Source organism: Ranitomeya imitator, chromosome 6, assembly GCF_032444005.1.
Source record: "Ranitomeya imitator isolate aRanImi1 chromosome 6, aRanImi1.pri, whole genome shotgun sequence".
NCBI classification, from domain to species: domain Eukaryota; kingdom Metazoa; phylum Chordata; class Amphibia; order Anura; family Dendrobatidae; genus Ranitomeya; species Ranitomeya imitator.
In genome coordinates this window covers 212,829,979-212,854,669 of record NC_091287.1, presented here as the reverse complement: position 1 = coordinate 212,854,669, position 24,691 = coordinate 212,829,979, and the positions used below count along the sequence as shown (strand labels likewise).

The 24,691-nt window shown below is 43.1% G+C and overlaps 1 protein-coding gene across 2 annotated transcripts in view; it reads left to right on the top strand.

The window, feature by feature from the left end:
* Positions 1–24,691, top strand: part of COL15A1 (collagen type XV alpha 1 chain) — a 1,189,398-nt gene that overhangs the window by 705,292 nt on the left and 459,415 nt on the right. For both annotated transcript variants that reach the window (XM_069730463.1, XM_069730464.1), the window contains exons 15-17: positions 13,363–13,398; positions 16,757–16,891; positions 22,375–22,431. In XM_069730463.1, the coding sequence (XP_069586564.1) occupies positions 13,363–13,398; positions 16,757–16,891; positions 22,375–22,431 (228 nt within the window). The remainder of the gene's footprint in view (positions 1–13,362; positions 13,399–16,756; positions 16,892–22,374; positions 22,432–24,691) is intronic.

The following is a 24,691-nucleotide window of genomic DNA, read 5'->3' as shown; positions in this document are numbered from 1 at the left end:
TGACTCCAAATCCGATGCAACCTATCCACCACCATGTCCACTCCAGGACAATCAGAAGGTTCCACCTGACCAGAGGAAAAACGAGGATGAAACCCCGAATTACAAAAGAAAGGAGAAACCAAGGTAGCAGAACTAGCCCGATTATTAAGCGCAAACTCGGCCAGCGGCAAAAAGGTAACCCAGTCATCCTGATCAGCAGAAACAAAACACCTTAAATAAGTTTCCAAGGTCTGATTAGTTCGTTCAGTCTGGCCATTCGTCTGAGGATGGAATGCAGACGAAAAGGACAAATCAATGCCCATCTTAGCACAGAAAGTCCGCCAAAATCTAGACACAAACTGGGATCCCCTGTCAGAAACGATGTTCTCAGGAATCCCATGCAAACGAACCACATTCTGAAAAAACAGAGGGACCAACTCAGAGGAGGAAGGCAACTTAGGCAAGGGTACCAGATGAACCATTTTAGAAAAGCGATCACACACAACCCAGATGACGGACATTTTTTGAGAGACAGGGAGATCCGAAATAAAGTCCATGGAAATGTGCGTCCAAGGCCTCTTCGGGATAGGCAAAGGTGACAACAATCCACTGGCCCGAGAACAGCAAGGCTTAGCCCGAGCACAAACCTCACAAGACTGCACAAAAGAACGCACATCCCTCGACAAGGAAGGCCACCAAAAAGACCTGGCCACCAAGTCTCTAGTACCAAATATTCCAGGATGACCTGCCAACGCAGAAGAATGGACCTCGGAGATGACTCTACTGGTCCAATTATCCGGAACAAACAGTCTCTCAGGCGGACAATGATCAGGTTTAGCCACCTGAAACTCCTGCAAAGCACGTCGCAACTCTGGGGAGACAGCAGACAAAATCACCCCATCCCTAAGGATACCAGAGGGCTCAGAATTTCCAAGGGAGTCAGGCACAAAACTCCTAGAAAGAGCATCCGCCTTCACATTCTTTGAACCTGGCAGGTATGAAACCACAAAATTGAAACGAGAGAAAAACAGTGACCAACGAGCCTGTCTAGGATTCAGACGCCTGGCAGACTCAAGGTAAATCAAATTTTTGTGATCAGTCAAGACCACCACACGATGTCTAGCACCCTCTAGCCAATGACGCCACTCCTCAAATGCCCACTTCATGGCCAAAAGTTCCCGATTACCAACATCATAATTCCGCTCAGCCGGCGAAAACTTTCTAGAAAAAAACGCGCATGGCTTCATCACTGAGCCATCGGAGCTTCTCTGTGACAAAACCGCCCCCGCTCCAATCTCGGAAGCATCAACCTCAACCTGAAAAGGGAGCGAAACATCTGGCTGACGCAACACAGGAGCAGAAGAAAACCGGCGCTTAAGTTCCTGAAAGGCCTCCACAGCTGCAGGAGACCAATTAGCAACATCAGCACCCTTCTTAGTCAAATCCGTCAAAGGCTTAACAACACTAGAAAAATTAGTTATAAAACGACGATAGAAATTAGCAAAGCCCAAGAACTTCTGTAGACTCCTAAGAGATGTAGGCTGCGTCCAGTCACAAATAGCCTGAACCTTGACGGGATCCATCTCAATAGTAGAAGGGGAAAAAATATACCCCAAGAAAGAAATCTTCTGGACTCCAAAGAGACACTTTGAGCCTTTTACAAACAAGGAATTGGCCCGCAGGACCTGAAACACCTTCCTGACCTGCTGAACATGAGACTCCCAGTCATCAGAAAAAACCAAAATATCATCCAAATACACAATCATAAATTTATCCAGATATTCACGGAAAATATCGTGCATAAAGGACTGGAAGACTGAAGGAGCATTAGAAAGTCCAAAAGGCATTACCAAATACTCAAAATGGCCCTCAGGCGTATTAAATGCGGTTTTCCACTCATCACCTTGCTTTATTCGTATAAGATTATACGCACCCCGAAGATCAATCTTAGTGAACCATTTAGCCCCCTTAATGCGAGCAAACAAATCAGTCAACAATGGCAAAGGATACTGATATTTTACGGTAATCTTATTCAAAAGACGATAATCTATACAAGGCCTCAAGGAACCATCTTTCTTGGCCACGAAAAAAAAACCTGCTCCCAAAGGGGACAAAGATGGACGGATATGTCCCTTTTCCAAGGACTCCTTAACATAATCCCGCATAGCAGTATGCTCTGGCACTGACAGATTGAACAAACGACCTTTAGGAAATTTACTGCCCGGAATTAAATCTATAGCACAATCGCAATCCCTGTGAGGAGGAAGCGAACTGAGCTTAGGCTCCTCAAAAACATCCCGATAGTCAGACAAAAACACAGGAATCTCAGAAGGAGTAGATGAAGCGATAGAAATCGGAGGTGCATCATCATGAACCCCCTGACAACCCCAGCTTAACACAGACACTGATTTCCAGTCAAGGACTGGATTATGAGTTTGTAACCATGGCAGACCAAGTACTAGAACATCATGCAAATTATACAGTACCAGGAAGCGAATCACCTCCTGATGAACGGGAGTCATACGCATGGTCACTTGTGTCCAGTACTGAGGTTTATTCATAGCCAAAGGTGTAGAGTCAATTCCCCTCAAAGGAATAGGGACTTCCAGAGGCTCCAGACTAAACCCACAGCGATTGGCAAATGACCAATCCATAAGACTCAGGGCAGCGCCTGAATCCACATAGGCATCGACGGAAATGGATGATAATGAACAAATCAGAGTCACAGACAGAATGAACTTAGACTGTAAAGTACTAATGGCAACAGACTTATCAACCTTTTTTGTGCGTTTAGAGCATGCTGATATAACATGAGCTGAATCACCACAATAAAAGCACAACCCTTTTTTCCGCCTATACTTTTGCCGTTCACTTCTGGACTGAATTCTATCACATTGCATTATCTCAGGTGACGGTTCAGACGACACCGCCAAATGATGCACCAGTTTGCGCTCCCGTAAACGCCGATCAATCTGAACAGCCATAGTCATAGACTCATTCAGACCAGCAGGCGCAGGGAACCCCACCATAACATCTTTAATGGCCTCAGAAAGGCCATCTCTAAACTTTGCAGCCAGAGCGCACTCATTCCACTGAGTAAGTACCGACCACTTCCGAAATTTTTGACAATAAATTTCTGCTTCATCTTGCCCCTGAGAGAGGGCCAACAAAGCTTTTTCAGCCTGAATCTCTTGGTTAGGTTCCTCATAGAGCAAACCCAATGCCAGAAAAAACGCATCTGCATTAAGCAACGCAGGGTCCCCTGGTGCCAATGCAAATGCCCAATCCTGAGGGTCACCCCGCAGGAAAGATATAATTATCCTGACTTGCTGAGCAGGGTCTCCAGAGGAGCGAGATTTCAAAGAAAGAAACAACCTGCAATTGTTCCTAAAATTCAGAAAACGAGATCTATCTCCAGAAAAAAACTCTGGGACAGGAATTCTAGGTTCAGACATAGGAGCATGTACAACAAAATCCTGTATATTTTGAACCTTAGTGGCAAGATTATTCAGGCTGGAAGCCAAACTCTGGACGTCCATGATAAACAGCTGAGATCAGAGCCATTCAAAGATTAAGAGGAGGAGGAAGTAGCCAGGCTGCAATAAGGCTAGGCAGCAAACTCTGAGGGGAAAAAAAAAAAAAAACTTCCTCAGACTACTTATCCTCCTACTTCAGCCAATACAATTAACACTTTGGGGCCGGTTATACTGTCGTGATCCCAATGGCAGGGGATCACAAAAAGGACAAGCACAGATACAAACAAGCTCTAGGGCGATGGAACCTGAGCTGACCGCGACCCTGAACCTAACACACAAATAAAAGTAGCCGGGGAACGTGCCTACGATGATCCTAGACGTCTCGCTCCAGCCGAAGATCTAACTTCCCCTATCAGAAGAAACACAGACCTCTCTTGCCTCCAGAGAAATACCCCACAGCAAATAGCAGCCCCCCACATATAATGACGGTGAAATGAGAGGAAAGCACATACGTAGTATGAAAACAGTTTCAGCAAAATGAGGCCCGCTAAAGCTAGATAGCAGAGGATACAAAAGTGAACTGCGCGGTCAGCGAAAAACCCTTCAAAAAAACCATCCTGAAATTACTTGAACTCATGTGCCAACTCATGGTACATGAAAAGCAATTTCAGCCCACTAGAGCAACCAGCAGCAGAGAATCACATATCTGCAGGCTGGACTAAAAACCAAATTAAGCAAAACACAAAACAGGAAAATCCAAACTTAGCTTGTCCAGAAGGTTCTAGGAGCAGGGAGCAGAGGTAACAAGACACACTGGATACATTGATAACCGGCGAGGAAATGCCAGCAAAGCCAGGTTAAATAGGAAACTCCCATATGCTGATGGAACAGGTGGAACCCAGAAACCCAGGAAAGACAAGTCACCCAGTACCACCAGTAACCACCAGAGGGAGCCCAAAAACAGAACTCACAACAGCCCTCTCCCCCTCACCCGCCAACCCTGCCACCCACCGTGACTCGAGTATAAGCCGAGAGGGGCACTTTCAGCCCAAAAATTTGGGCTGAAAATCTCGGCTTATACTCGAGTATATACGGTATTTATGGGAATAATATATATTTTTTTTTTTCATTATTTAGGATTTTTTTTTTTTTTTTTTTTTTTTTTTACACACTTGGAAATTTTTTTTTTTACTTTTTTACTTTGTCCCAGGAGGGGACAATACAGATCGGTGATCTGACAGTTTGCACAGCACTCTGTCAGATCACCGATCTGTCAAAGAGCGCTGCAGCGTTACCAAGTGCCTGCTCTGAGCAGGCACTTGGTAAGCCACCTCCCTCCCTGAAGGACCCGGATGCCGCGGCCATATTGGATCCGGGCCTTGCGGCAGGTAGGAAGGTAGGAGACCCTCACAGCAACGCGATCACATCGCGTTGCTGCAGGGGTCTCAGGGAAGCCCGCAGGGAGCCCCCTCCCTGCGCAATGCTTCCCTGCACCGCCGGCACATCGCGATCATGTTTGATCGCGGTGTACCGGGGTTAATGTGCCGGGGGCGGTCCGTGACCGCTCATGGCACATAGTGCCGGATGTCAGCTGCGATAAGCAGCTAACACTCGGCCACGCTCCCCCCGTGAGCGCGGCTGATCGCGCTAGACGTACTATTCTGTCCTTGGGAAGTAGGGCCCACCCCACATGGACGGAATAGTACGTCTAATGGCAGAAAGGGGTTAATAGTCTTTATGATATTCCCCGCCTGACTGCACTTGATGATGTGATGTTATTAGCTATATTGCACTATGGAGAAGCTTGGGCAGCTGTGCTTACTGTCATGTGAGCTTACTATACTTTCTGCAGTGTGTAAAATAGCTTTTTTTGTGATCGGTGATAATCAAATTGCTAATTGTTCTAATTCAAGAGAAACCAACCTAAATGGTCACTAGGGTATATTAGAAATAAACTAAACCACAGAAAAAACAAAACCATTTGTTTTTTATTCATAAATATTTAAAAAGACCAAATTATCACTTTAGGCCACTATGGCTTTGCCTCTGCTGATGGTCCCCTGATGAGCCCCTATATCAGGAAGTGGTGAAACGCGTAGGGATGTGCACTATGAAACAATTTACGTGACTCAGATAAGTACGGTAACTTGTTTTAGTTTTGATAGCTTGCTGGCCACAAACATTTAAGGGCAATAGATTTGATACTATATGTGGCACAGCGGTACCAGGAGAACTTGGTGAATGCATATATCTATTGGACTGTACCAGAGCTTGCTATGAAACTATTTCTATTCCTTTGGCTCACAATTTATTAAAGAGTAGATCTGGATGTTAATTTGAAATTAGAGGACAATATATACATAGTCATTTTGGATTTGCTCTTTTTCTTTAGTCATGCTAATGACAGTTACAGCATGAGCCTTTAATATGAGGGCAATTTGTAGTCCTTTGAATGGACACTGTTTGGCAACTCCCAATAAACACTAGTGAATACTAGAGGGTTTATTTCTATTTCTAACTTAGGAGAGGCTATTTTATACATTTTTATAGCCAAAGGAATTAGCTATTTGGGTGCATGGTGGTGGGTTTTGGGTTGGGTAGCTGACAGGGCCTTCAGAGATAGAAGGGACAGCCGTCGCGGTGTGGGGGCGCCGTGTCGAACTTAGGGTGCCAACCTCCACTGTCAGGAAGGTACAGCGTGTGTAGGACTTTGTTAGGGCCACATTAGGTTTGTGTACCATTATCTTTAATCTGGCACTTTCCAGATTAGTACCCTTGTACAACTACCCAATTTCAGTTTGGTGGTGGTAATTTATGGATTTGTCTAGTGTTGATCATTTGGTATTTTTAAATATTTATGAATAAAAAATGCTTTTAGGGTTTTGTTTTTCTGTGGTTTAGTTTAGTTTAATTGTTCTAATTCACCAGGCCCTGCAAATTTCAGGAAGTTGGACATAAAAGCAATTTGTAGCAGATCGATTTGATCATCTCTTTACAGTATCCGTCATAAAAAATGGCAGGTGTTTGCTATGAAAGACAGCATAAGATAGGGGTTAAACAATTAAATCAGCAACGTGTGCTGTGTGGTTTAGTTTACTTAATTCCTTCAAATCCCCCCTCCCCGAGCCTGTTATCACCTTCACAACCAGGCCAAATTTTACAATTCTGACCTGTCTCTTTATGATGTCATAACCCTGGAACGCTTCAACGGATCCCACTGATTCTGAGGTTTTTGTTTTTTTTTACATATTGTGCACTTCATGACAGTGGTAACATTTCTTCAATTATTGCCTGCATTTATTAGTGAAAAAACTGAAACTTGGCCAAAATTTCACAATTTACAAACTTTTAATTTTTATGCCCTTAAATCAAAGAATTATGTCCCACAAAATAGTTAAAAATAACATTTCCTACATGGCTACTTTACATCAGAACAATTTTTTAAGCAATTTTCTTTTTGTTAGAAGTTAGAAGGGTTAAAGGTTGACCAGTGATTTCTCATTTTAAAACAAAGCCATTTTTAGAGACCACATCACATTTGAAGTGATTTTGAGGGGTCTATTTGACAGAATATAGCTTAAAGTGACACCATTCTAAAAAATGCACCCCTCAAGGTGCTCAAAACCACATTCAAGAAGTTTATTAACTCTTCAGGTGCTTCACAGGAATTAAGGGAATGTGGTAGGAAAAAATGAACATTTAATTTTTTTAGAAAAAAAAAATTATTCTAGGCCCACATTTTTATTTTCACAAGGGTAACAGGAGAAAATGTACCACAAAATTTATTGGGCAATTTCTCCTGAGCATGCGCAGACGTGTACTACGGAGGACATAGAATGAATTTCAATCCAATATTGCGGCCAGCATACAGCCAGCGGGTAAGGAAAGTTTGAATCAAACACCCGAAAACTCCGCCCATATGACCGAAAACCGATCCCGCCAAATTCAGGTGACAGGTTCCCTTTAAGTTATAATAATGTAATGCCATAATGCAATAAAATTCCATAGGTCATGCACCATGTAGTGTGCGGATGTTACCACTTCACTAGGAACAAAAGTAAAATAAAACAAAGTTCATGACGTCAGTGTGCACGTAATTAACCTTTGTTTCCTGTTAGTGTGATGTAATGTGGTGCACTCCAAATAGTGCAGAAAACAGTCTGGCCAGAGAGGCTATTGATAATTTTTACTTGTTGCACGAACACACAGGTACATCCAGATAAACAATTATTTAACAGAGATCAATTTCAATGCAGCAATCACAGTTATTTTCCGGTACAGTCATGCAGATATAACAATGGTGCAGTGATTCCTGAGTCTCAGCTTCTGCTTATATGCACAGTCCTGATCACACAGCTATCTTAGCTGATGCTGTGGTTTCTCTTTTACAGGAGTTCTGGATGTTTCCTACCTGATCCTTCAGTTTTTCTGAGCAACACAGGAGTAGAGATGAGCACACACCTGGATGTTCGGGTCCAGCTGGTTTGGCCAAACAATTACAAAAAGTTTGTGTACGGATACCAGAACAGTACCTGGACCTGAACCAGGACTCCATTCACTTGAATGGGGGGCCTGAACATCCAGTGTTTGCTGTGCTGTAATATGCATGACAGTGCGGCAAACACCACTTTTGATTGGCGGTGAAATCATCCCCGCCGGTCAGAGAGCCATGATTCCCACCCTGTCAGAAGACAGCGCGAGCGCTCAGTTGTGATTGAAGGTATAAAGTTTACCTCCGGTCACTGATGTCAGCTGATGAGACTACTGCTCCCATCATCAGACAACTGCTGCCGCTAATAACAGCGAGAGCAGGAGCGGAGGATGGGAGTATTCATCAGCTGCTCCTGCACTGTAAATAAATAATTAAAAAAAAACAACAACTGTGTGGTTTCCCTGTATTTTTGTTAATCAGCCAGGCAAAACTCACAGCTGGGAGCTGCAACCCTGCTGGTTCAGCAAGGCTAGTTATCATGAATTAGATGGTGGCCCGATTCTAACGCATCAGGTATTCTAGAATATGCATGTCCTCGTAGTATATTGCCCAGTCACATAGTATATTGCCCAGCCACGTACTTTATTGCCCAGCCACGTACTATATTGCCCAACCACGTACTATATTACCCAGCCACGTACTATATTGCCCAGTCACGTAGTATATTGCCCAGTCACGTAGTATATTGCCCAGTCAAGTAGTATATTGCCCAGCTACGTAGTATATTGCCCAGCGAGGTAGTATATTGCCCAGCCACGTAGAATATTGCCCAGCCACGTAGAATAATGCCCAGCCACTTAGTATATTGCCCAGCCACGTAATATATTGCCCAGCCACGTAGTATATTGCCCAGTCATGTAGTATATTGCACAGCCACGTAATATACAGCACAAAGCCATGTAGTATATTGCCCAGACAAGTAGTATATTGCACAGCGACTTAGTATATTGCCCAGCCACGTAGTATATTGCCCAGTCATGTAGTATATTGCCCAGTCACGTAGTATATTGCACAGCCACGTAATATACAGCACAGAGCCACGTAGTATATTGCCCAGCCACGTAGTATATTGCATAGAGATGTAGTATATTGCACAGCGACGTAGTGTACAGCACAGAGCCACGTGGTATATTGCCCAGTCACGTAGTATATTGCCCAGCCAGGTAGTATATTGCCCAGTCACGTATGTAACAGGTTAAAAAATAAAATAGAAACATACTCACCATCCGAAGAGCCCGTTGTAGTTCCGGCGCTTGTGTGCGGTGTCCGGTCCCAGGATTGGTATGAGCGCAGGACCTTCCATGACGTCGCGGTCACATGACCGTGATGTCGCGGTCACATGACCGTGACGTCATGGAAGGTCCTTCTCCCATAGCATCTTTGGAAGCGGAACCTGCCGCTTGCAGTGCCGAGGAGAGGACACGACGGCGGAAGGTGAGAATAAGGTTTTTTTTTAATTATTATTTTTAACATTAGATCGTTTTACTATTGATGCTGCATATGCAGCATCAATAGTAAAAAGTTGGGGGCACACAGGGTTAATAGCGGCGGTAACGGAGTGCGTTACCCGCGGCATAATGCGGTCTGTTACCGCCGGCATTAACGCTGTGTTAGTGGTGACCAGAGGGGAATATGCGGGCGACAGGCACTGACCGCGGGGAGTAAGGAGCAGCCATTTTCTTCTGGACTGTACCCGTCGCTGATTGGTCGCGGCAGCCATGACAGGCAGCTGCCGAGACCAATCAGCGAATGAATAACTGTGACAGAAGGACAGAAGGACTATGGGCGCCCACAGAAGCAGGACGTCCTGATACCACAACAATTGTAGCCCTTAAAGGGACCAAACTTTTAATATTGCACACTATCTAGAAGACGCAGTTTGAGAAAGACCCGTGGCAGAGTCGAAACGTTACTACTCCGTTTATACTCCCTGCTTTGTGTGTGTGTATATATATACAATTTTTGTCTCAACACATGTGAATAAATACATCACATTTTTGCAAAGATACACCATAAGAGTGCGGCTGATTTTTCTATATTGGACTTGTTGTTGGGTTTTCCCAAGTACAGCCAGCACCAACTTAAGATAGCTGAGTGCGCTCCTTTTTTCTTAACCAAACCAGAGAATGACACTCTCTTCTAACAAATAGTATCTTAGCTGAAATGTCCTTGTTCTGTCTTCATACACGTTGATACGGTGTGTGATCCAACATACAGCATAAACCACTTCTGTCTTCCAAATAAGCAGACTGTTCTCTGTAGTCTAACTTGTTTATTGGTAACAGGTATTGAAATGCCGTAAAACTAAAGGAATACAAATGACATATATAAGTATTGGCCTAAACAATCACACAGCTGATACTTTACAACTGACAAAGAAAGTATACAGTATGATGCAACCTATGTACATAACTACAAACAGTAAGTCCCTGGTAATCACATTTCCTGTGTACTGACTGCTATACAGTTAATCACATTCTGTACAACACTACATTGCAAGAACAGGGATAATGATCTTACCAGATAAACTTAACCAGGATGGCAAGTAAGTGAGGTAGTTCCAACACAGCAGAAGAACACGTGTGTCCAGGAAGAACACAGAGAGAAAATGGAGGTTCCTCATCCCAAAATGCCTTGGTGCAATCCCACAATGCAACACTCTAATTATTACTAAAAAACACAGGTAATAAATTTAACCACCACTGGGTGGTGCTATAACACAGCAAACCAACACCTTTGGCGGTGTTCAGGAATGCCAACCCTGGTAGGTCACCTTCTGCCTGAGCAGCATGTACCTCCATTAACAAGTCGCTCAGTTCCCTGAGCTTTTGATAACCCTTATTTGCTATCTTGGGAAAATCATCAATTCTTTTATACAAAGTGTTTTCTATAGCTTCTATTGACCCATAACATTCTTCAAGTCTCTCCCACACCATACGAAGTCCTGTGTGGGGGTAATTTATGTTAATGTTCCTGATTCTTTTGGCCTGTTCAGCTGACTCGTTCCCAAGCCACTTTACCAGTAAATCTAACTCTTCACTACTGGAAAGTTCCAAGTCTCTGATGGCGTTCTGGAAGGAGGCTCGCCATGCTCTATAGCTCTCGGCTTGATCAGTGAACTTTAAAAGTCTCTTGGTCACCAGCTCCCGGCGGGTAAAGAACCTTGCAAAGTTCATAGTGGCTGAGTCAGTGCCGACATGAGCTGGTGTGCTGTTGTCATGCGGTGTGTGTGGTGCGTCCTCATACCTGTTAGGAGCTTCTGGCTTAGGAAAGTCTGTATAAACCCGTTCCGAAGCAAAGGGTGTCTCTGTCAGTCTGGGAGGAGGCTGTACCTTCTGTTCTGTAAGACGGTAGTGGTGGTCGACGTCGTTTTGCGGTGTACCTTCCTGTTTCCAGTACGGCATTTGGAGGAAGGATCTCTCGTAATCTGTATAGGTTGGTTGGTGTAACGGATCAGAGTTATCACTGATTTTAGGATGTTGTTGGACATATTCTGAGACGCGTTGAGCTGGGTCCTGTCGATCAAGGTCTAGTCCACGCACATCGCTGTCTCGCTCAGATTCAGGAAACTCCACAGCTTCTAAGAACTCAGCTTTGGCTATTGCGGCTGCTGCTTCTTTTTCAGCGGAAAGCCTTTGTAAGGTCACTTGCATGCGGGCTCTTTCTGCTTCTTGCTCTGCTTGCAGGCGGGCTGTTTCTGCTTCTTGCTCTGCTTGCAGATGGGCTCTTTCTGCTTTTTGCTCTGCTTGCAGGCGGGCTCCTTCTGCTTGTCTTAATTTTAACTGCATCTCTTGTGCAGTGTAGGAAGATCTTACTTTCGCCACCTCAGCTTCTGCACGGGCAAGAACGGCAGACTTTTTCGATGACGACTTACTAGAGCGGCTTGTTTGGGACCTCGTCCCTAGTGAGGATACTCGGCTTGCAGACATTTTGTGTCTGTTTGCAGGCTGTAGGACGTCTCAGAGCAGGTAGGAATGACTTCAGCGTGGACTGAGATGCTTGGTGGGCTGCACTCTCGGTACTTGTGGCTATATGGCGGCCGATGCGGTATCTGCAGGCAGTGCGGTGTGGTACAAGCGGCTGCTTAAGTGCTATTTGCTATCGCTGGCATCTAGCCTGGTTTTACTGCTATCGCTGGCATCTAACATCCGTTTTACAGGCCTCCGCTGGTATTTAGCCTCTGTTTTACTGGACTCCGCTGGTATTTAGCCTCCGTTTTACTGTTCTGTCTTCATACACGTTGATACGGTGTGTGATCCAACATACAGTATAAACCACTTCTGTCTTCCTAATAAGCAGACTGTTCTCTGTAGTCTAACTTGTTTATTGGTAACAGGTATTGAAATGCGGTAAAACTAAAGGAATACAAATGACATATATAAGTATTGGGCAAAACAATCACACAGCTGATACTTTACAACTGACAAAGAAAGTATACAGTATGATGCAACCTATGTACATAACTACAAACTGTAAGTCCCTGGTAATCACATTTCCAGTGTACTGACTGTTATACAGTTAATCACATTCTGTGCAACACTACATTGCAAGAACAGGGATAATGATCTAACCGGATAAACTTAACCAGGATGGCAAGTAAGTGAGGTAGTTCCAACACAGCAGAAGAACACGTGTGTCCAGGAAGAACACAGAGAGAAAATGGAGGTTCCTCTTCCCAAAATGCATTGGTGCAATCCCACAATGCAACACTCTAATTATTACTAAAAAACACAGGTAATAAATTTAACCACCACTGGGTGGTGCTATAACACAGCAAAGCAACACTATAGTACCAAACTTTTAATGCATAATTGGAATCCTACTGTCCTTTTGAATGGACAGAACAGTCCTAACATACAAGTTTCATGGTTCTCAGACCCTTTTATCAAGTATTAGACTGCCGTCACACTAGCAGTATTTGGTCAGTATTTTACATCAGTATTTGTAAGCCAAAACCAGGAGTGGAACAATTAGAGGAAAAGTATAATAGAAACATATGCACCACTTCTGCATTTATCACCCACTCCTGGTTTTGGCTTACAAATACTGATGTAAAATACTGACCAAATACGGATAGTGTGACGGCAGCCTTAAAGACACCTTTATTCTTCTCTACATGCAATGGTCAATGTATGGATTTGAGTGCACTGGTAGATGTCCTTATATCGTGTGGAAGTACTCACGTATTTTTTAATATTTGATGAAGGTTTTTATGATACAGTTCCCTTAATAAACTAAATTCAAAACATTACAAAACCTTCAAATGTTGGAATTTAAGAAATTGCCATTGATTTTAAAGTTCCATAAATATCAATAATGGGATTACTTAAATATTTCTTAAATATAATAATCTCTAATAGGTACTGTTTAATAATTAGTTTAATTACTGTAAATAAAAAATACTTTGTTTTGCAGGGTGACAACGGGGCAGCAGGACCTGCTGGACCCAAGGTAAGACTCAATGAATACCTAAGTAAGTGAACATGTTATCAATCTCTGTCATAAATGAGCCCTTTTTTAAAATGTACTGTATGACTACCTATAATCAGCATTTTCTAGACACAAGTAAACATTGGCTTTATCACCATAAGATTTACCTTTTAGTGACAGTTGTATCTTTTCCACAAAATAATTTTCCAATGATGAATAAGTACATGTGCTTTCAAAATATTGGTATATCTTGAAGTGTGACCCTGTTTTTGGAAAACCTCTCCCTGATAAGCCAGGGATTACTTATAGAAGGGGGAAAACTTTGAAAAATTTGGTGGCCCCCAGTAAATTAAAAAAAACAGTTGGATTCAAAAAGAAAAAACATTTATGAAAGTAAAGATCAAACTTTATGTAGTGTTCTTCAAGGAATCTGAGTTTTTTTAAATGTAGCTCCAAAAAATGTTTGACCTGTGGGATCCTAGATCACGGGGCTAAAACTATCAAATGCAATAATACTGGTGATGTCTTTGAGATCTCACAAAGATTCACATGTAGTAGTGATCATGTTGTATATGTCATCACATGCAGTTGCGGTTTGTAATATGTGGGGTGCACTGTTCAGACACTGCGGTCCCGCATTAATGGTCAGGGAAATAAAGCAAAAAACTGCTTTTTAAAACCTAGTCTATCTGCTAATTAAACATAGCAACATTTTTAACATAAAAGTCCCTATGGGAGGTGGAGCCGCATATTCATGACTGTAATGGGCGGCACCACGTGACCGCTCATACAGGAGAAGGTGCGGCGAGGACAGGACACTGCGAGGGATCCGGGTGAGTATTTTAATAACAGCGGGCGGGTGCACAGGGGGTGGGAGGGGAGTGAGGACAGGGATCTTTATTTTAAACACGAGAAACAAAAAAAAAAGGATTATTCATATCTTCTCTCCAGCGAACGCTGCTGGAGAGAAGATATGAATGGCAGCTTCAGCACCAGATGCAGGGGACAGCGCTTATCTCTAGCGCTGTCTCCTGCACGCTCCGTGTGGTACCCACACTGATGTGCCACATAAACGCACGGGCACACGGACATGGATAATTCCGGTACGGATTTTTCCGGTACCGGAATTATCTGGACGTGTGAGACTGGCCTTAGTCTTCTATCAGGTGAGTGCATAAAATTGTGCACCCTTTAAAGACTATAATTTTTGTGTATACGCACTTAGGGCGCCGCGATTTGTCGGTTCTTCTCTCCCAAACAGGTTTTTTGGTATATGTTATTTTTTGTTTAGTTTAAAGAATGAAAGCCATACAGTAAAGTGGCCCTCTATACTGTATAATCGACCCCATTAGACCCACTGGGAGAATGATGGACGAGGGACAGGACATCCAGGATGCCAATACAGTTGAAAATGTAATGCGAGGCAGGGGCAGCACATATGCTGACACTGACCTCCTGACTCATGGGCTACATAGCGACCATGTGGTCTGCCGCTATTAATGCTACACCACCAATGGTATTACAGACTGTGTTCATACCGTCAAGTGAATACTGTGTAGCTATTTGATATCAAATACCATAAATTGATTGGCAAATTGATGGTGACATAATGGCTTCGAGTTTGACAATTCAGTGGAATAACAATGAGGCTTTACCTGTTGTAGAGCCAAAAGGATACGATTAAAAGGGGCAGATTTGTAGTTGTTTGTTTTTTAAGCCACAAATATCTATGTTTATGGACTCGTTCAGATGAAGGTATTGTGTTACATATATAATAAAATCCAGCATGCACTACTTTGTTCCACATACCGGATAAGACTCACCCATTTAAGTCTATAAATGTGCAAAAAAAATCGGGTCTCATACTGAACATCAGCATTGCATTTGATTTTTACTGATCTAATGCAATTTTAACAAAGAAAACTATATTTAATCTTGTACATTTTTTGAGACTTGATGTATAGCATGGATAGCAGACAGTTTTTTGGGTGGAAACTGTCTGACCCTGGCCTAACATGCGTATTTTATCTGCTGTGGATTTCACTCTTTGCAGGCACATAATTAACTCTATACTGACATTTCAAGACATAAACAGTGGATTTAAAATGCGCTGCATGTCAGTTTCCACACAGATTTAAAATTTGTGTGGATGAGATTTAATAACATTTTCACCCACAAATCCAGTCAAAAAATGTGCACCAGATTTGCCGCAAGTATAATGATCATATAAGCAGATTTATAACATACACCTACTGTACATATACTGTATACATGATGTCATATACTTTTAACAGATACCCTGCACACTCATAATACTGCTGCTGATACTCAGGAAAGGAAAGTATAGAAAGGAGGGAGAAAATTATATAAATAATTGAAAGAGGAAGTGTGGATTTGTGAAATCGGCTTCCTGAAAGTCAGACCGAGATGCCTAAGGCTACTTTCACACTGGCGTTTTTTGCCAGACGTCGCAATGCGTCGTTTATGGCAAAAAACGCATCCTGCAAAGTTGTTTGCAGGATGCGTTTTTGCCCCATAGATTAACATTAGCGGCGCATTGCGACGCTTTGCCACACATCACAACCGTCGTGCGACGGTTGCGCCGTGTTGTGGCGGACCGCCAGGAGCAAAAAACGTTACATGTAACGTATTTTGCTCCTGATGGACCGCTTTTTCCGACCGCGCATGTGCGGCCGGAACTCCGCCCCCACCTCCCCGCACCTTACAATGGGGCAGCGGATGCGCCGGAGAAATGCATCCGCTGCACCCGTTGTGCAGTGCGTTAAATGCTAGCGTCGGAATCTCTGCCCGACGCATTGCGACGGGGAGATTCAGACGCTAGTGTGAAAGTAGCCTAATTTGAAGGCAGAGCATCCTCATCGTTCTCAATGTGCAGGAAAAGGATGCTAACTGAAGCACAACCAATCAGCGCTAGCACAGCAGAGAAAAGAGAGGAACAACAATCTTCTTTTTCTCTTTCTGCAGTGCAACCTACTGTCCTCTGTTTCCCATCTTCCAACCCCCTGCAAATTGACTAAATACAGACATGGTCTTGCACCGAATGAGGCAGAGGTACTTACTTTGAAAATCCATGTCAGAATGGCAGTATAATTCTGATATTAGGATGATGGATCAACTAGAGTTGGACTCATAACATGCTAATTATAAGATCAGACGGGAAAACTTTCAGAAAGGATGGCCATTCTGACTTGCAAAGCAAGTACACCAGTATTAACAATTCTAAGAGCTCTGTTTAGTAATATATACTGCTTGTATTGTGAAATTTGGTGACCGATTTCATTTTAGGAGGGTAATCTGCAGCTGCTTCTGTCCCTCAATAATTGCCGAAGTAACAGTTACCATGTCTATTCCTACACAGGGAGAAGTTGGTCCTCAAGGTTCTCCTGGAGCAAGTGGGACGCAAGGAAAAGAGGGAAATCCTGGAAATAGAGGACCTCCAGGACCTCCTGGGCCTCCAGGTCCACCTGGTCCTGCGTATGGATTTGGATTTGAAGTGAGATGTTTCTGCAGAAGCAAAAATATATATACTTTTGCCTAATCCGCTCAGAGCTTGGGTCCCCTTCCCTCCTGCACCTTAAGTTCCCTTTCCACCTTTGAACCTGCCACAGAAGAGGAAGTTACCAGCCTTCTAGCTTCTTCTTGCCCTACAACTTCGGTGACCCTATTCCCTCACTTCTCCTTCAATCTCTCTGCTTGTCACTACCCAACTAACTAGAATATTTAACCTCTCTCTTTCTTCTGATATCGTTCCCTCCTCATTCAAATATACCATCAAACCCCCCCCCCCTTTTAAAAACAATCACCCCTGGACCAGAACTATTCTGCCAGCTGCAAACTTGTGTCCAATCTTCTCTTCATATCTTAAGTACTGGAATGTGTGGTCCATCTCTTATATAACTCTTCTTGACCCTTTACAATTTGGTTTCCGCTCTTTACAGTCTTCTGAAATTGCTTACACTAAAGTCTCTAATGATCTACTAATGGCTAAATCTAATGGTCACTACTCCATGCTAACTATGACACTGGATCACCAGCTCCTCCACACTTTGCTCTGCACTGTAGGCCTCAAAACTCTCTTGGTTGTCCTACTACCTCTCTGACAGCTCCTTCACAGTATAATTTGCTGGGTCTTTTTCTTCTCCCCTTCTCCTAAATGTCGGGTTTCCTCAAGGCTCAGTCCTAGGTCCCATCTTCTTCTCCCTATATACTGCCCCAATTGGACAAACCATCAGCAGATTTGGTTTCCAGTACTATCCTGACATCACTCTTGCATTATTACAAAATGCCAGGGATTGTCTGTCTGCTTTCTCTAACATCATGTCCTCCGTCTGTCTGAAACTCTGAAATTGAATCTAATAATTTTTATTTCTATGGCACCAACAATTTCCGCAACACTTTACATTGCAGTGGGTACTTGTACAGACAATAAAGACATTACAGAGTAACATACACTGTAATTCAACAGATACCAAGAGAAGTGAGTGCCCTGCTCAGAAGCTTAAAATCTATGAGGAAATAGGGATCTTTCAAAAACTGTACTTTTGTTTCCACCCTCTACTAACCTACCTATACCCAATATAGAAATTTTCTTGGGTGTTCAGCCATAACTCCCAAGCAGCAGGCTCGCTGTCTTGGTGTCAAAATAGACACAGAATTTTACTTTATTCTCTAAATCCGATCACTCATTCGATCATGTCACCTGCATCTAAAAATTATCCCAAAAATCCTTTTGAGGATAAAACAATTGGGTCTCAATAGTATTAGAACCAAAGAGACAAAATAGAGCCCTAAAATTTAACTTTTAATGATATACAAAAAGTGAAATGCAATTTATACTTAAAAATGGTGCTCAATCCAGATATGGCCATCAGGGAAAAAAAGATTATATAAATGTTTTACGAATAGTGAGCCAATGTGGAAATACATACTAAATTCTAGAAAGCCCTGAGAGTCCCCCTACCTATCAGCAGAGGTTGACATCATAGTTGTTGATGTGATGGCGACCCCACTCAACATCGGTAGCCCTGAAGGCCCTGGTACACACTTGAGGTACTAAACATAGGAAAAAAAGCACACACATACATAGATAGAAGCGTCAAAATATCCCTAATGGGGAGACAGAATAGTTTCATGGGGGAGTTAGTAGAAATAATCTCTAGTCCAAAATATCTCTAAGTCCTACAAATAGTAGTTAGTGCTATGAGGTTATTCGGCCCCTGTGTAGGCTACAACCAAGGTGTATAGTAGTATAAATATCAAAGCATCGTGTCATGTCATCTAGGGTTTGTCTATTTAGGGAAAAATATCTCAAAAGGTGTAAAGGCCCCGTCACACATAGCGACGCTTAAGCGATCCTGACAACGATACGACCTGTCAGGGATCGTTGCTGCGTCGCTAAGTGGTCGCTGGTGAGATGTCAAACAGTGAGATCTCCCCAACGACGCAGCAGCGATGCGGCGACCTGTAGCGACCTGTACAACGATGCTATTTCATGATGATTCAATGGGACGTCCTGTCAACGAGGTCGTTGGTAGGGTGTCAAACACAGCGATGTGTGCTACCCAGCGGGACCTCAACGATCAAAAAACGGTCCAGGCCATTCCGACACGACCAGCGATCTCACAGCAGGGGCCTGGTCGCTGCTACGTGTCACACATAGCGAGATCGCTACTGTGGTCGCTGTTGCGTCACAAAACTTGTGACTCAGCAGCGATCTCGCTAGCGATCTCGCTATGTGTGACGGGGGCTTTAGTCTTTTTTAGAAAAAAATAGTACTAAGAAAACAAAACTTATCTTATACAGATCACACAAAAAAATCACAGTAAAACCAAAAAATACTGTTGCAAAAAAAATCAGTAAACAGCAAGTGCTTATAAAAAGATGGAAAAACACAGGGTATTTGGTTAATAGGTTTTTTTTTGCAAAAAATGTATATTAAGCCACTCTACAAAATGTCAAGGTATACTATATTAGAGCAATCCTAACTAATGTATGTAATCCGTATCTGATGTATTTGAAAACCTGGTCATATGTATAATACCTGTATGAGCAGGATTCAGGATTCATTATACAGATGCATGGACTAAACTATAACCTGAACAGGTTATTGATTATAGGAGACCCCCATAACTGAGAGATAAATCCCTCTTCCCAGAGATTCTAACAAAATATGTGCATTCTTGAATGTTCTGAATATAAAAATAGTTAATAAAATAATAACAGGTATCTTAGTAAAGAATTGTCCCTGTCGCATTACCCCCTATATTAGTATAAGGAGTCATCAGGGGATCCAGAATTGAGGGTTTCAACGTCCCTCAGTGGTCGAGGTCAATGAGGAAATAGGGATTTTTTAAAAACTGTACTTTTGTTTCCACGCTCTACTAACCTACCTATACCTGAAAAAGAAATTTTTTTGAGAGCTCAACCATAACTCCCAAGCAGCAGGCTCACTGCCTTGGGGTCAAAATACACAGAAATGTACTTTATTCTCTAAATCTAATCACTCACTTGATCATGTCCCCTGCATCTAAAAAAAATCTCCAGAATTCGAACTTTTCTCACTTTTGAAATTGCAAAAACTCCTGCAACTCTCTACTGATTGGTCTCCCTCTTACCAAACTTTCTCTTCTCCAAACCACCCTGAATATGGCAACCAGAATTGCATTTATGTCCAGCCGCTACACCAATGCATTCACCTGCCAGTCATTGCACTTGTTACCTATCTGCTGCAGAGTACATTATAAACTCATCACTGTCACCTACAAAGCTCTCCACAGTTCTGCACCACCATACATCCACTCCCTCATCTCTGTGTATCACCCTACCCATGCTCTCAGTTCTGCAACTGATCCAAGACAAACATCCTCCATAAACCAGGCCTCCCACTTCTTTCTCCAAAACTATCTCATGCTCCACCTGTTTTCTGGAATGTAGTACCCCGGACGATCTATTTAAAACATAGCCCCACATTTTTAATCATGCTTTAAAACACATCTTTATACACAGATGGAGCGCCCCCAGACGCATGGCCGCGGGTTACTCGGTACCGGTCCTCTGCTGGCTCAGTTCTGGGGATGTCACGGTGGCTGGACCCGGTCCGTGACCCTTCCAAGGGGCGTCCAATGAAAGGTGGTGCGAGTCTGTCAAGGTTTAGTGACGCCACCTGTGGTATTCGGTCAGGGCGACCGACGCTGCTTGGGGTCCACTGGGGTGATGTGATGGCAGCTAGATGGTGTAAATTCCCACAGGTGAAGTATGTCCCCAGGGCTTCCCAGTAAGGTGGATGGTGATGGTGTGAGGTGCAGACAATAATGAGGACACAGGGTTGCAGTCTCTTTACCTCTTTACTGAAGACTTCAGGATCCTCAATCCAGAGCACAGTTAACAGGCTGTCTGAGACCGGCCGGTCCAATGGCACATCCAGAGTTCCCTTTGCAGTTGGAAATCGTTGCCTACCAATAGCGCCTGTGTGTTGTAGTGCTACCATGCTGAGCATTCGGAATAGTCCTCACAACTTCTGTTCTCGTTCGTTCTAGTTCTTTCTCGTTCTTCCTATTTCGTTCCAGATGTTTCTAGTTTCTCGTCCCCCAGGTATGTTATGGCTAGGACGCACCCGTTTGACGGGAAGGCTCGGAGCTCTTCCGAGACCCTAGAGATGCCCTTCTCCACACGTTGCCCCCTATGTCTGCGTAGGTAATTTAAGGTAGACAGCCAACCTATAATTAACTGTCCTGCGGAGTTTGAAGTAAGGCATAGAGTCAGTTACTTCCTCGGTGTTCCGGCCACCGGCTACGCGCCTCAGTAGGATGTTGCCGTTCTCGGGGCACGACTCCTACTGGCTCTCCTTTGTGCTTGATCTCGTTTCTCACTGTTCCACAATATCCTTCGCTTCGTGTCTCTTTCTTAGGATACCACCGCAAGGTAGTGCAGGCGCGGTTCCGTTAACGTTCTGTTCTGTTCGCTAGGTATCTGCCAGGTTCCCACGCCTGACAGGGACCCCTCTGAATCTTCTCCCTGCAGCACCCCCGGCTAAGGGATGCTGCCTGAATCCAACCCAGTCAGCTTCTGACTAACTTCCTATCCAACCCCTAGTTTTACCAGTGTGAGGAGTGGCCCAATAAATAAAGCCTTTTGCTCCCCCTAGTGGCCGGAGTGTGAAGTGTAATGTGTGCTGGTGATACCTGGTCAGTAGAATTCCTTCAGTGCCATCAGACGTACCATCACTCGCCTTAGTGGCAGAGCGACAATACTGCAAGGACCAGATCTCTGGGGCGCTGCACAGACACCTCACCTCACTTCACTAATCTAACTCTCCCCTGTTCCCCTTCTGATTTTTCCTCAGAATCTGGGCCCTTCTATTTGTCTGTTTCCACCTCCTTCATGCAACAAATATCACTTGGTTACTAGACTTAGATACTGGCTGTTGACCAGAACAAGCAGCTTTACATCATTCATAAGTCATAACCCCTATTTATTAGAATGATGGCTCTACTATACATGACAAACATGTTCTACTTATTATCGTACCTACCCATATTCCTAAAGATTGGAAGCTTTCAAGCAGCAGGGTTCTCACTCCACCTCTAACTGTTGAACTATGTGTTACTTTGTAATGTCTTTATTGTCTGTACATGTCCCCGGTCAATTGTAAAGCGCTGCAGAATATGATGGCGCTATATAAATAAAATTATTATGTGGTCTTCAATTTAGTGGGTTGAGCAATTCTGAAACTGTAGTAGTCATTAAAATTGGCAATTTGTGTAAAATTTGGGAAAAAAACTTGTTATATTTAGTTGGGTTGTGGTATTGGAATTGCTTGTTGAATTGGTTTATTGCAAATAGCTGAAAGTTTTAAAATTTTACTATTAAACCTAATTTGTACGGAGAGTTGATGAATAATTTTGATTGTAACTGCACATGCATAATATTTCTAAACATACTTATCTCATATACCGGTATATTGATTTATTTCTTTAGGATATGGAAGGATCTGGAGACATAATATTAGGAGCTGTAAGGAGACAAGTTCTTAATGTAAGTTTAAACATTATTCATGAGAATAATTTCCACAGTTATTGATTATCATGCATTCAAGAAGATATTAACTTTCATTGCAATAAAGCAAGGCAAAAGTTTAAAGACATTAATTTCAACTTTTCTGTGACAAAGATGTATTTCATCCATCATGTCAGGGTGGCAACACATTACTATATATGATCCGATTGATTCGCAGAACTCTGATTCAGTGTCCAGGTCAGTGATACCGGGCCGCTAAATGAGAGGCCAAAGAATTCTTTACCTTTTGTGACATCCCAGCATGGCCTTTGAATAGCCAGGAATGGTGAGACACCATTTGTGCATCACATTGCACAGATAACGTCAGCCAGCCTTGACAAATCAATTGCCGTGCTGGGGACTCCCTAAGGTAAGAAATTTGTGGGCATCCCATTTTGTACGCAAGTGACACTGACCTGGACACTGGACCAGAGTCCTGTGAATCAATCCTCTCATCTATACTCAGTACTTAAGGTCTTATGGCCATAACTCAGTGACTATAAAGACTGCGGAATTGTAGTTTAAGATGGGACAACCCCTTTAATAAACACTACTTTGAATACTGTAAGGGGATAATTTGAGGGATTGTAATATTTAAGCCCCCAAAGACATTTGAGAACTAAGGTTGTTTTTAAAACATAGGTTTCTGAAAGTTCCTTGACAATTTGAAAAAAATTGCTGCTTAACTTACCGTATGTAATATAATGTCCCAAACAATAATTTGATGCATAAAAATGATGCCAATGATAAATGTCAATTGAGAATTATTTTGTGTGGTTTTAACCCCTTAACGACTTATGACGTACTATGACTGTCATAAGTCGTCTCCTCACTTTTCATGCGGGCTGGGCTTACAAGCAGAGCCACATCTTTCACCTCAGATAATGACTGAAGTATTCAGCCATTATCTGCCTCTAACAGCCACAGGTGGATCATAGTTGTGGATCAGAGAAATCTGTGAGACCAGCATTTAACACACGCTGGCAGGAGGGTACCTTGACACAGTGTCTGCACATTGAGATTTTGATTTGGTTTTTATCCTAAATCATATGACAAGGCTCGTTAGAGAGTCGATATTGACTTTTAGGATTGCTACTTCCTGTAGGTGACACTAGAGTTCTAGTCCTCTTCCCCTCTGAAGTGACAATGTGTATATTTCCTTGAGGAGCATTGCAGCTTAAGTCTCCACACCTTGGAATGTTAGGCCTGACATGTCACTCTCCGCAAGGAGAAACGTTAACCCTTGAATCATTTTCAATGATGAAACAGCCATCACAAGCATGTTTGGAGCTAAACAAAAATATATCTAATATATAAAGCTGAATGTGTGTGTGTATGTGTGTGTCCGGGATTGGCATCTGCACCGTCGCAGCTACAGCCACAAAATTTTGCAGAGTCACAAATCTGGACCCCGAGAGCGTCATAGGCTATGTTGTGAGGTGAAATTTTAACCCCGCGTGTTCCAATTCACCAAACAATTTTGCCCCTATCTACATAATGGGGAAAAAGTGAAAGGAAAAGTGTTGGAGGCAAATTGACAGCTGCCAGATGTGAACAAGGGAGACATAGAGTGAGAGCGATGGCGCCAAAGAGTATATACCGTACAGTTGCTAAGGTGGGGCGCCGACATAGGATACTCACCACACACGGGGATATGAACACACACACAAAATGCGCCACATACTACCACGTGCTTGAACACATATACCACAATCAGCACACATTTTGCCACATTAAAGTTGAAACACAAAAGTTGCCGCTGAAAACTCGCCACGCGCAAAACTCGCCACACGTGCAAAACTCACCTCATGGAAAACTCGCCACACGCAAAACTTGCACACGCGGAAAAATTGCCATGTGCACAAAAGTTGCAACACATGCAAAAGTTGCCTCACACAAAACTTGCGCATACTCAAAACGCACCACACATAAAACTCGCCACGCGCAAAACTTGCCATGCGCAAAACTTGCTGCACACAATCTGCTACACTGACCTGTCACATGCAACTCAACACACAAAAAGATGCTACACGCATGTCGGCACACAAAACTCATCTCACAAAAGTCGCTACATGCATGTAGCCACATGCAACAACACACACAACTTGACACATGAAACTCGCCCTAAAACACACACAAGTCTGGTATTATCCTTCAAAAATAAAAATCTGATTAATAAGCAGACAAACTACAAGAGCAACAAATGTACCATATAGGAAATACGGCAGCTGTCAGTCAC